This window comes from Cervus elaphus, chromosome 7 (genome assembly GCF_910594005.1).
Source record: "Cervus elaphus chromosome 7, mCerEla1.1, whole genome shotgun sequence".
In the NCBI taxonomy this organism is placed as follows: domain Eukaryota; kingdom Metazoa; phylum Chordata; class Mammalia; order Artiodactyla; family Cervidae; genus Cervus; species Cervus elaphus.
This window is the reverse complement of record NC_057821.1, coordinates 39,760,796-39,772,500: the sequence shown is the minus strand read 5'-3', so window position 1 is coordinate 39,772,500 and position 11,705 is coordinate 39,760,796. Positions and strand designations below refer to the sequence as shown.

Sequence of the window (11,705 nt, the reverse complement as noted above, 5' to 3'; positions counted from 1 at the left end):
CTTTCAAAGGCAACTGGAGCCTTTCATAGTAACAGAATCAGCAATAAAGTTTGTGGGAATGGCCCTAAATTTTAAAGTCTTTGCAGAAAAATGAAAAATTAGTTTGTGAGAGGGTGATTTTAACAGGAAAAACAAAGACTTCTCAGTCCAGATTTTACTAGTATATTTTATGAAGTCTATCATTACCAGCCCAAGCAGAAAAACCATACAGCATGATGATACAGCTTTTATGCTGTGGGACTGTATATTAGGTTGGTTGAAAAGTAACCGTGGTTTCAGACTATGAATTTTAAATCATTATAACTAGGCTCAAACACATATTTATTAATCAAAATACGAACCATTAAAATCAAAACATTTTTGCTAACAAGAAATAAGTTTCTTTATTCTTGCAGCGTAAAAAAATCCGTGCTGTGGGATTCGACGAGTTCCTGGAAAGCACTTTCTGTCTCCTGCTGGTTGTGGAAGCGTCTTCCCTGCAAAAAGTTGTCAAGATGCTTGAAGTAGTTGTAGTCAGTCGGCAAGAGGTCAGGTAAATATGGTGGATGCGGCAAAACTTTGTAGCCCAATACTTTCAACTTTTGAAGTGTTAGTTAAGTGTGACATGCAGTCGCGTGTTGTCATGGAAAAGAATTAGGCCCTTTCTGTTGACCACTGCTGGCTGCAGGCGTTGCAGTTTTTGGTGCATCTCACTGATTTGCTGAGCATACTTCTCAGATATGATTTCGCCAGGATTCAGAAAGCTGTAGTGGCTCAAATGGGACCACCCAACAGTGACCATGACCTTTTTCTGGTGCAAGTATGGCTCTGGGAAGTGCTTTGGAGCTTCTTTTCGGTCCAGCCACTGAGCTTGGTCATCACCAGTTGTGTAAAATCAACTGTTTGTTGCACATCACAATCCAATCGAGAAATGGCTCATTGTTGTTGTATAGAATAAGCAAGGACAACACTTCAAAAGAAAAACTTTATTTTTGGTCAGATCACAAGGCACCCACTTATCAACCTTTTCCACCTTTCCAATTTGCTTCAAATGCCTAATGACCACAGCATGGTCGACGAGTTCTGCAGCAACGTCTCGTGTAGTTTTAAGAGCATCAGTTTTGATGATGGCTCTCAACTGGTCATTGTCAACTTCTGAGGATTGGCCACTACGCTCCTCATCTTCAAAGCTCTGCTCTCCTTTGCAAAACTTCTTGAACCACCACTGCACTGTACTTTCATAGGCAGTTCATGGCCCAAACGTGTTGCTAATTTTGAGTTGTCTCTGCTGCTTTACAACCCATTTTGAACTTAAATAAAAAAATTGCTCAAATTTGCTTTATGTCTAAGAATCATTTCTAAAGTCTAAAATAAATATAAACAGCAAATAATAAGTCATTAGCAAAAAAAAAAGGTGAGAAACGCATATTAAAATGAATAATAGAACCACATTTAAGAATGTATTCCAAAAAAAAAAAAGTACTCCAACATCAAATGGCAAAGTTCAACAACGTAAAACCGCAATTACTTTTGCACCAACCTAATTCTGAATGTCTGAAAAGCATTTTTTTTGTTTTTTTTCCTTCATGGATTTTCATCATTTGACCTGGATTTCTAACAAGACCCTCATTTAAGGCACTGTAGAAAGAAAAGCTGATTTGTAGTGGGACAGTTCCACGTGTGATCCTTATACAACAACCAACATAGTCATGAATCAGGAGTTATTTGCATTCACTGACAACAACTAACTCTACTCAGAACAAAGGGACAATAATCTGGAAAGCAATGAAAAAATGAGTGTAAAATATCCTCACTTTTAAACTTACACCTTAGTAATGACAGAAGATTGGATTTAGAAATCTTACATATGATAAAATGTCATCTTAATAGTAACAGTAATAGCAGCAGCTAATATTTACTTAATAGTGTGCTATACACTGCTCTAAGTGCTTAATACAACCTTTGGAAGACACTACTACTACTATTATCCCCATTATTCAGATGGGAATTGAAATACAGAGTTTGTAAGTAACTTGCCCAAAGCCAAACAGTGATGATCAGAACATAGCTGGGATCTGAACTCAGTTTCCAAACCGTAGGTACCATGCTCCTAACCATAGTACCTCTATGAAAAAATTAAATGTTTATATTCTAAGACAACTTTTCATGCTTTAAATCTGCCTTTGAAAAGGTTTTGCAAAGTTTAATGAATACACATAGTAGATAACCAAAAATGTGTTGAATGAGGAAATCTACTGCAGAATTATTACTATTACATATTCACATATAAACAAACATGTTTTCCTCCCACTTCCTTAAAATCTATTTCATAAAAACCTCGGTGCTCAGATTACTCATCTTCCTTCACACTAAAAATATATTAAGATACTATTTATGAAACACCTGCTGGATCTGTAGTATTCTTTTTAAAATTAGGAAGTGTTTCATACTTAGCTTTACGGATGTCTTTACAGAATCTGACATTAAAACACGCACGGATTTTTAAATACCTAAAGACAAATAAACACAAAGCGCAAACCTTTAAAAACATAGTTTACCACATCTTTATTCTAATAGAGTAGCTGTCAACTGAAGGTGATTTTGTCCTCAGGGGACACTTGGCAATGTCTAAAGACACTTTTGGTTTCAACTAAAGGTTGGCGGCAGGGGTGTGCTTACTAGCCTCTAGTAGGCAAACTCTACAATGCACAAGACAGCCCTCCCTCCCTCCACACTGAAAAATCATCTCCACCCAGAAGGTCAAGCCATGTTAACCAAGTCCCTAAGTAAAACAAGGGAGATTACCCAAGCAAGTTCTGATCATGAAAGGGAGCACCAAAACATGAAAACAGAGTCAGCAAACCACTACTAACAACAGGAAATCACTCCTTGTACCCACTCATCTTCTTATCTACTTGCCCCGTGGACTGCTGCAGCCCACCAGGCTCCTCTGTCCGTGGGATTTCCCAGGCAAGAATACTGCAGTGGGTTGCTATATCCTTCTCCAAAGGATCTTCCTGATCCAGGGATTGAACCCATATCTCCTGCACTGGCAGGAGGATTCTTTACCACCGAGCCACCATGGACGTCCCAACATTTAAAAAATACTCCCAAGTAAAAGAAAATGGCAGGCATTCTCCTAAGTGATACAAAATTTGCCCATCAACAAAATAAACTTCAAATGCTGCCAGTCTCATTAAATAATCCCCAAATGAGATAAAATGGTGGTCCTTAAATCCCTTGCTTTTTTGCATAAAACAGTAAAAAAGCACAAGTGAATCAAAAAATACTGATATATACGAAAAAATTCTCGTAAGATCTCCTTTATGTTCCTGTCACACACACCCCCGCCCCGCCTTCATTTATGTACTCTAGTCTACAAGGTCCAGCGCAAATCAAGTCCACACCAACCTCACTCTTTTCCAACTCTTACACTCTGGCACAGTAATAAAACTAAAAGCTCCTTAAGAAAAAGAAAGGACTTACACTTCATCATTTCTCTGTCTTTGGAATTAAAAACCACCAACATGGTATATATGTGTTTCCTGACCAATCTATTATACAGACAAATATTTAACTCTCCCCATGAAAAGAAATGAGGAAAAAGTGCCAACATTTTACCTCCTCTTCACTCTCTTTATCTTCATCCTCTGAGGACTCTTCTTTGTTTTTCTTTTCCTCTTCATCACTGCTAGATTCATCTGACAGGATTTCAGGACATTTGGTTCGCTTAGCTTTCCTGGCCATCCCAGAACTGTTCCGTTCCTTTTTGTTGCCTTTGCTAGAACTTTTCTTAGATTTTGGCAACGGCTGTGTAAAATAAAGAATACCAATGAGGTCTTATAAACAATATCAATTAGATATTACAGTTCCAAGTCAATCACCTGTTTCTGATAACTACTTCTCAACTCAATAGCTTCTTAAATCACGCTTCTTTCCTGACACAAGCTTAGCAGCTTTACAGAGAGTAATACACCTCTAACTCCACGTGTCATGTTAACCTTTTTGCCTGCATTACCAATAGCTATTCATTTTGTTTAGAACTCTAAACATCCAGGCAAGAGACTCTTCACATACTGATACAGGACTAGAAGTCTGAGGGCACACTGTGTGACGTTTAAGACATCTGTTTACACTTCATCAGGACAATACTTTCAGTTAGACTCATAATTTATTTCCTATCAACATTAAAACTGTCACTGTCTTCCTGCTTTAGGGGACCCTCCAATCAACAGACTGAGACACATCATCCATAAAGGAAATAAAACCTCACTTTACAAGTCCTGAATTTATGAACCATGTAGTTTATATTCATATTACCTAGGGGTTCTACTTTCAGTAATGCCAGGATTACATTCTCACTTATGACTTTAAACACGCTGTAAGTGCTGAGTATGTTAATTATGAAACTAATTAGGAACTACGAAAATAAGTGCCACTGCCATTACTTTGATATTCAATTAAACCTTGCATATTTAAAAAGCAGAGATCACATGAGGAAAATGATTTGATTATATTAACCAACAAATTTAATTTTTAAATGCTTTCTTAGGGGAGTATTTGGTAACTTCAGAAATTGAAAACCATAAAGTAACTTTGCATAAAGAGTCTGAAAAGATATACACTAAGGAATTAAAATTACGGGTATCTTTTGTCTTTGTTTTTGCCTGTGTTACCGTCTACAATAAGCAGAAACATTAAGGAAGATTCCATAACACAGCCTTAAGATACGCAATGGTGTACACACTCTCAGTAACTTTCAGTGTCTCATGAATACAGCGGAACCACAGCTCCCTCCCCTTTCGGGAACTCCCGGGCTTCGGAGTCGCTGTCACCCACACCAAAATTAAGAAGCGGCTGCTTTGTGTCATGTGGCACTTTGAGGCTATCTATAACCCACGGGACAGCCTCCAGCTTGCCCAACCTCCCCTTCTAAAGGCAGACTGGGAAAGAGTCAATCTAGGTGCGTCTAGAAACTAAGTTAGTGGACAAACATATTTCTCAAAGAGGTTCTCCATAAATCTCCTAGAATAAACATATACAGATAATCTTATTATGTGAACTACTGCCATTACCATCTATTACCAGGAATCAATCCATCTTGATGAATTCTTTGATGTTTGTTTGGAGAAAAGCTAACTCTCACTGTCTAAACTCACTACTCATTAAATGAAATCCAAGACATGAATATATTTGAAAAAAGTGATCTCCCTATGTCAGCTCAGGAACCAGATGCAGGTGTTGAGAAAATAATCTGTATGTGAAATCAGTTAAGATGAGGACTGGAATGGGGTGGGGATGCTGGATATATCTACACAAGAAAATGAAAGGATGTTTCATCATTCAAGAACCCAATCAAGAAAATGCAACTTCTAAAAATAAATGAAGAGATCTTCATTTTTAAAAAGTAATAATATAAAAGTGCCTTAGAACTTTCCTATATTGGTTCTAAAAATAGTTGAATATATTCATCAGAAACCAGTGTCAAGAGCATCATCCCCTTTGAGGAACAAAATCTGATTAACAAACAAGGTAGAAGTACAACAGGAGTAAAACAATGTTAAATCAACACTTTTAGGCACCTTTAGGACTATTCTAGAGCAGAAAAGATGAATACTAATGACTTTATAGGGTTTTCCTTAAATGACGGAAGCATATGGTAGCACAGAAAATAGCCTGAGATTGATACCATTAGATTAAGGAGTTATCATCACAAAATCAGATATGAAAAATGGATATAAGAGTAAGACGTTATTAAAAAAAGATAAAACAATGATTCTCAAAGTATGGTTCATGGACCCTGGAGTTTCCTGAGACCTTCCCAGAAACCCTAAAGGTCAGAACTATTTTCATAGTAATATCAAGAGAGTATTTATTTGCTCTTTTCACTGCCCTGACATTTGCAGTGATTGCTCAAGAAACGATGGCAGGCAAACCTACTGATACCTTATCGAGACTGAGGCAGAAACTTGTGTTTGTAGTCCTTTTGCTCCTCACAACCTCATACCAACCACACACTAGTCCCTGATGTTAACTCTCAACCTCTGAGTGCGTCTTGACAACACCTGCACAACAACACGGGAGGTACACACACAGTGCTCGGGCTGCGTGAGGAGCCCCCTGGTTTTCCTGACAAGAAGCATCTGTGCAGCTGAGCAGTGAGACTGGCTGGGAACCCCATGGACACAGGAGCCTGGGGGCTGCGCCAGTCCACGGGGTTGCCGAGTCAGCTACTTTTTTCTTTGGAACACCATTTTTAAAAGGATAAGTGAAAAATGATGCCTATTCAGCCTTAGTATTTGATAGACATATTTTCAAAAATGAATGTGTTTGTCACCAAAAAAAAAAAAAAAAAAAACCACACACACACAAAACACACCAAACTAACAGCACTTGTTTCCAATGATAAATTTCAAAGTTTCAAGTGAAAATTAAATTTTGGAAAGTTCACCTCCACTATCATGGGCCTGACAGCCTCCCAGTACCTAAAGATTTTTTTTGTCCCTGATAATAGTTATGTTAGTGAATCTGGCTTTTTGATTGTGGAAAGTACCAACATTTGGAAGATACGAGTAATTCAGGGAATTAGTATTTTCCAAATGGAGGGTACGTATTACAAAATCACACACAGGTAAAAGGCTCAAGTTTATTAACATGGTTTTAGATACCATATTACAACTAACCTTTAAGACTCTCCCACCCCTCCCCAAACTATGGCGGTTTAGTGCTGTATCAAAGGAGACTATCCAAAATTACCTGAACGGCTTTTTAAAATATCCCCCCTTTTTCTAACTACATAGCTGTGTGACGTTGGATTTTTTTTCTTATACTTTAAGCAAAACAATACATTATTGCAAGAGAAGGAAATGCAGAAGCAAATGAGAATAGACCTGCCTTAAATCAAGACACAAACGGATTTGCAAAAACAGAATGTCACTCTCATTAAAATTTTGGAAAGTATAGCTATTTTTCAGACAAAATATTACTTTTGTTAACATGCAGTGGGTCTGCTGCTATTTTAGAATTTTTCAGTTTTAATTTAGAATACAGTATATATCAAAATGGGCTTCCCTGGTGGTTCAGTCGGTAAGAATCTGTCTGCAATTCAGGAGACCTGAATTCGATCCCTGGGGTAGGAACATCTTCTGGAGAAGGAAATGGCAACCCATTCCAGTATTCTTGCCTGGGAAATCCCATGGACAGAGGAGCCTGGTGGGCTATCGTCCATGGGGTCACAAAGAGTGAGACATGATTTAGGGACTAAGTCACCACTACCAAATATCAAAGTAACTCACATAAACAAAACCTCTAGAGGTCCTCATTAACTTTAAGAGAGTGATAGGGTCTTGAAGCTAAACACATTTGAAAACCACTGAGGAAAAGTTGAATTAAACGCATCCTTCATAATTCAGGCAACTTAGTAACTGCTTCTGGGGAAATAGTGTTCAAACTCATCTTTTAGATAAACCAATGAGAATTCCCTCCCCATTACCATACCTCTTCAATTTGTAGCTACGTGACAAAAATATCCTTAGGGATCACTGTCTAGCTAATAGTCAACAGGACCAAGAGCAGGCAAAAATAAGTCCCAGAGCTATTTCCCAGTTTTCTAATCTTAATGCCCTTCTCTCCTCACTAATGGACTCTGAGCTCCTAGGCCCTCTAGATCTCTTCTCAATTCTTTCCGATTAAGATGAGAAAATAAAGAAAATAACTGATGAAAGACTTAAGCTGAAAAGGCAAATTCAGATAATTAACACTTCAATTCAGTGATGTCCTTTGCTACTGTTAAACAATTAGGGCAAATCTAATCCAGATTTGAAGCTGAAACTCCAATACTTTGGCCACCTAATGTGAAGAGCTGACTCATCTGAAAAGACCCTGATGCTGGGAAAGATTGAAGGCGGGAGGCGAAGGGGACAACAGAGGATGAGATGGTTGGGTGGCATCACCGACTCAGTGGACATGAGTTTGGGTAAACTCCGGGAGCTGGTGATAGACAGGGAGGCTTGGTGTGCTGAGGTTCATGGGGTTGCAAAGAGTCGGACACGACTGAGTGACTGAGTTGAACTGAATCCAGGTTTTAGAAGAATGACAAAAACCGTTAAGACCATTTCACTCCTCTGTCCTGGGCTCTCTTGATGTTTCCGGAAATCCAACCCAAGAAACTTCAAAAAGCCAGCTTTTTCCACCCCTTTTTCATAACCTTACTCCTGTATCTAGTAAATCTCCAGCTCTAACACACCACCTTGTCTTTCTGGATCTGATTACAAACTGTACACCCTCCCTCACCAGCCCAACACTTCCTCCTCAGCCCTATTTCTGTTCAAGTGTCTTCTAGATACAGAACTCTGGTTTCTTTGCATTTCTGTCCCATTTGACATTTACATAACAATTATCTATCTTTCTTAATCTTACATCCTTTATGCTTGATAAGGGAGAACACATCTGTATGCCTTCTGTTTTATCAAAATTGTTGTGGGTATGTCAACCAAAGGCAAATTCTTTGAATATAGAAGATATTACTGAATACTGATAGCAAAGCTGCTATTAAAATGTTCATTAAAAAAAAAAAGAGAGAGAGAAAGGAGAGGCTAAATAGAATTGATTTGTTACTGAAATAGTAAAAATTGATCCTCACTTTGCCAGAAGGCTTTGGATGCATTAAAAAATTCAAGATCCTTTTCACCAGTTCACTATTTACACCCGATCTCTCCAAGTCAAGAACCTCGCAGATGCTCTTTAACATGGCATTTCTAAATCTGAAACAGAAAATGGAAAAAGCCAATGTGATTACGTAGGAAAATTTATAAACATTCTCCACAATATAAAGATAAGAGCTAACCCAACTGGCTCAGCCACAAACATTAAGAAAGCAGCCAGAGTTTCTCTGAATCTTAGAAATACTCCCAATACTCTTGACTGGTGCATGCACAAAATATAGCCAGGTACTATTAATAAACAGAAAACATAATTTACCATTTAAGTTTTAATGGTGGTATAAGAAAAAACTTTTCATTCACTAGAAAATAATGTAAAATTTTTCATTACTTAAAATTCACAAACTTATTAATTCTTCTGGCTGGTGATTAAATACTACATTTTCCCTTGAGTATTCCTACTGACAATGTCTCAAACAAGGTAATAGGTAATCATATTTAATACTCAAGAGTTTTAAACTACAGGGGACTTAATAAGAAACTTGTAAGAATGTATTATCTCATTAAAAAAATTGTTTAAAAAGAATATATCATCTTGTCTGCATTAGGATGGAAATTATTTCTATTAACTTGATTATCTTCAAAACAGTTTAAATGGCACTTACATGTGAGGGAATGGAGTGGCTGACACAGGAGTGGAAGAGTTTTTACTACATTTACATTCTCTTTGGACTTTCTGAATTTGGGGCTGTGTGAATAATTTACCTCCGTGTATCATTCTTCTAAGGAACAGAAATGTCTTTGAGCTTTCAATAATCTTTATAAGTCACTATTTTTCAGAAAGCAAGTTAATAGTTTATGATAAAAAAAAAGTTTATGATGACATGGTCTTGGAATTTAAAGCAAAGAATCAGCAGTCTACTGAAAATGTAAGGGCAGTTATACTTAAATGTTTAAAAAAAAAAAGCTGAAGCACATTCTAAATGTGATTATTTATAAAGATAACTTACTTTTTCAACATTTCTTCCTTCTTTTTATATTGGATACTTCCTTTTTCAAATGGAAAGCCACTGAACTGACCCACATTCTTCTTTAATGAGGACACCTGAAAACGTTTCTCCTATTATTAATGCTACTTATTACCCAGTAATGTATACAAGAAAAATTTCAATGCCAACATTTTTCTTTTCACATCTGTCTCCATGTTACAATACTGGTTTAATCCACATTTTAAAATTCACAATGGAAAACTGCATTTGTTACTAAACTATTAACATTATAAAACGTTTACAAACTTAATTCTTTGAAAATAACAATTTGAATTTAAATGTATTTCATTTGGGAAATTTCCCGAGTAATTATAAAACCACAATTAAATGTTATCTGATAGCACCCAGGGAAGTGGAAAGTTACTACTTAAAAAACATTCTTATTCCCCGGCAGTTCAGTGGTTCCAGCTCTCAGCTCTCACTGTCAAAGCCCAGGTTCATTCTCTGGTTGGGGAATAAATATTCTACAAGCCAGGCAGTGCAGCCAAAATAAATAAATAGCTTAAAAAAAAAACTCCTTAAGTAATACAAGTTACCAGTAGTATTAATTTTTCAAACAAGAAAGTCAGGGATTTATTCTTTAAGAACAGAGTACCTCCAAAAGTCAGTATCATTTAGCAGTAATGGGACTTGTGTAGATCAGACTGTTGTCAGGGCTGAATGAGGTAACACACAGGAAAACAAAGCTTACCACGCTTCAGACAGTCTAACAATGTCAAGCTTTACTTTGCCCATGCATAGCCCAAAGCGAAGTGTCCTCAGTTGTATGCAATACTGAAGTTGTGTGACCAGTATTATGATCAGTAAATGAAACACTGATTTATTTTAACAAACTGTCAGCAAAAAATGACCCCCTGGTTTATCAGATATTTCCTCAAAATGAGAGGCAATATTCTGTATTGTTTATTCTGAATGGCTAGAAACATTCAAAAAATAAATTTCTAACACAGTTAAAGATCACTAAATCAAAACTTTGATTTCACAATCTGAAATTTTAGTTTGGCTTAAAAACTATGGGCTTCCTGATAGCTCAGCTGGTAAAGAATCCGCCTGCAATGCAGGAGACCCCAGTTCGATTCCTGGGTTGGGAAGATCCGATGGAGAAGGGATAGGTTACCCACTCCAGTATTCCTGGGCTTCCCTTGTGGCTCAGCTGGTAAAGAATCTGCCCGCAATGCAGGAGACCTGGGTTTGATCCCTGGGCTGGGAAGATCCCCTGGAGAATACCCACTCCAGTATTCTGGCCTGGAGAATTCTGTGGACTGTATAGTGCATGGGGTTGAAAAGAGTCAGACATGACTGAGCGACTTTCACTTTCATTTAAAAACAACTACAGTATAAAGAGCTCTGGATGTTACAATACTAATGGCTATATCTAGCTACATGTCCTGGGATACGTCATTAAACTGTCTGTCAGTTGGCTCACTTGTACGGAATGGAGATTGATCTAGTTGATTTAGTTCTGGAACTAAAGTCCTTTCCAGAACTAAAATTATGTTCCTGTTGTAAAGTATTTTAACACATAAGTACATTACTAGGTAAAAATATAAAAAAGGTCTTACTGTTCCTGGTCTGTTGTAAAGCAGTTTATGGAGATTTCTAAGTTCATCTGTTTTCTTCTTACTCAAAAAGAAATGTATCCTTTCAATTTCACAAAGTTTCTGCCCTTTTCCTAGAATAAAAAAAATACCATGTTAAACACCCATTATGTGTTAGAACATATGAGAGTTATTTTTAGAGCTTAATTTACACATAACTTCTGCTCTCATAGGACAAATTAAATTACACCTGTAATATATTAGTACTGAGTAAACACTAAAAACTAAACACTGCTAAGCATCATTTTGTATACTGAGACATTTTCACTGCAGAATGAAAGGAATATAAACTTACCTTGTGCGATTGTAAACGGCTCTCTTTGTAAGGAAGAGACTTGCATCGTCAACCTCTCTACTTTCTTCTTCTCCCTCTTGCCTTCCACAATGAGGCTCTTTTCTAGAAGTTAATTTAACACTTC

General features: G+C 37.2%; 1 protein-coding gene across 2 annotated transcripts in view; it reads right to left on the bottom strand.

Moving 5' to 3' along the window:
- The window catches only part of DEK (DEK proto-oncogene), a 29,473-nt gene that overhangs the window by 13,555 nt on the left and 4,213 nt on the right, over positions 1–11,705 (bottom strand). For both annotated transcript variants that reach the window (XM_043908435.1, XM_043908436.1), the window contains 5 exons: positions 11,582–11,683; positions 11,251–11,360; positions 9,650–9,744; positions 8,621–8,741; positions 3,601–3,789 (listed from right to left, as the gene is read on the bottom strand). In XM_043908435.1, the coding sequence (XP_043764370.1) occupies positions 3,601–3,789; positions 8,621–8,741; positions 9,650–9,744; positions 11,251–11,360; positions 11,582–11,683 (617 nt within the window). The remainder of the gene's footprint in view (positions 1–3,600; positions 3,790–8,620; positions 8,742–9,649; positions 9,745–11,250; positions 11,361–11,581; positions 11,684–11,705) is intronic.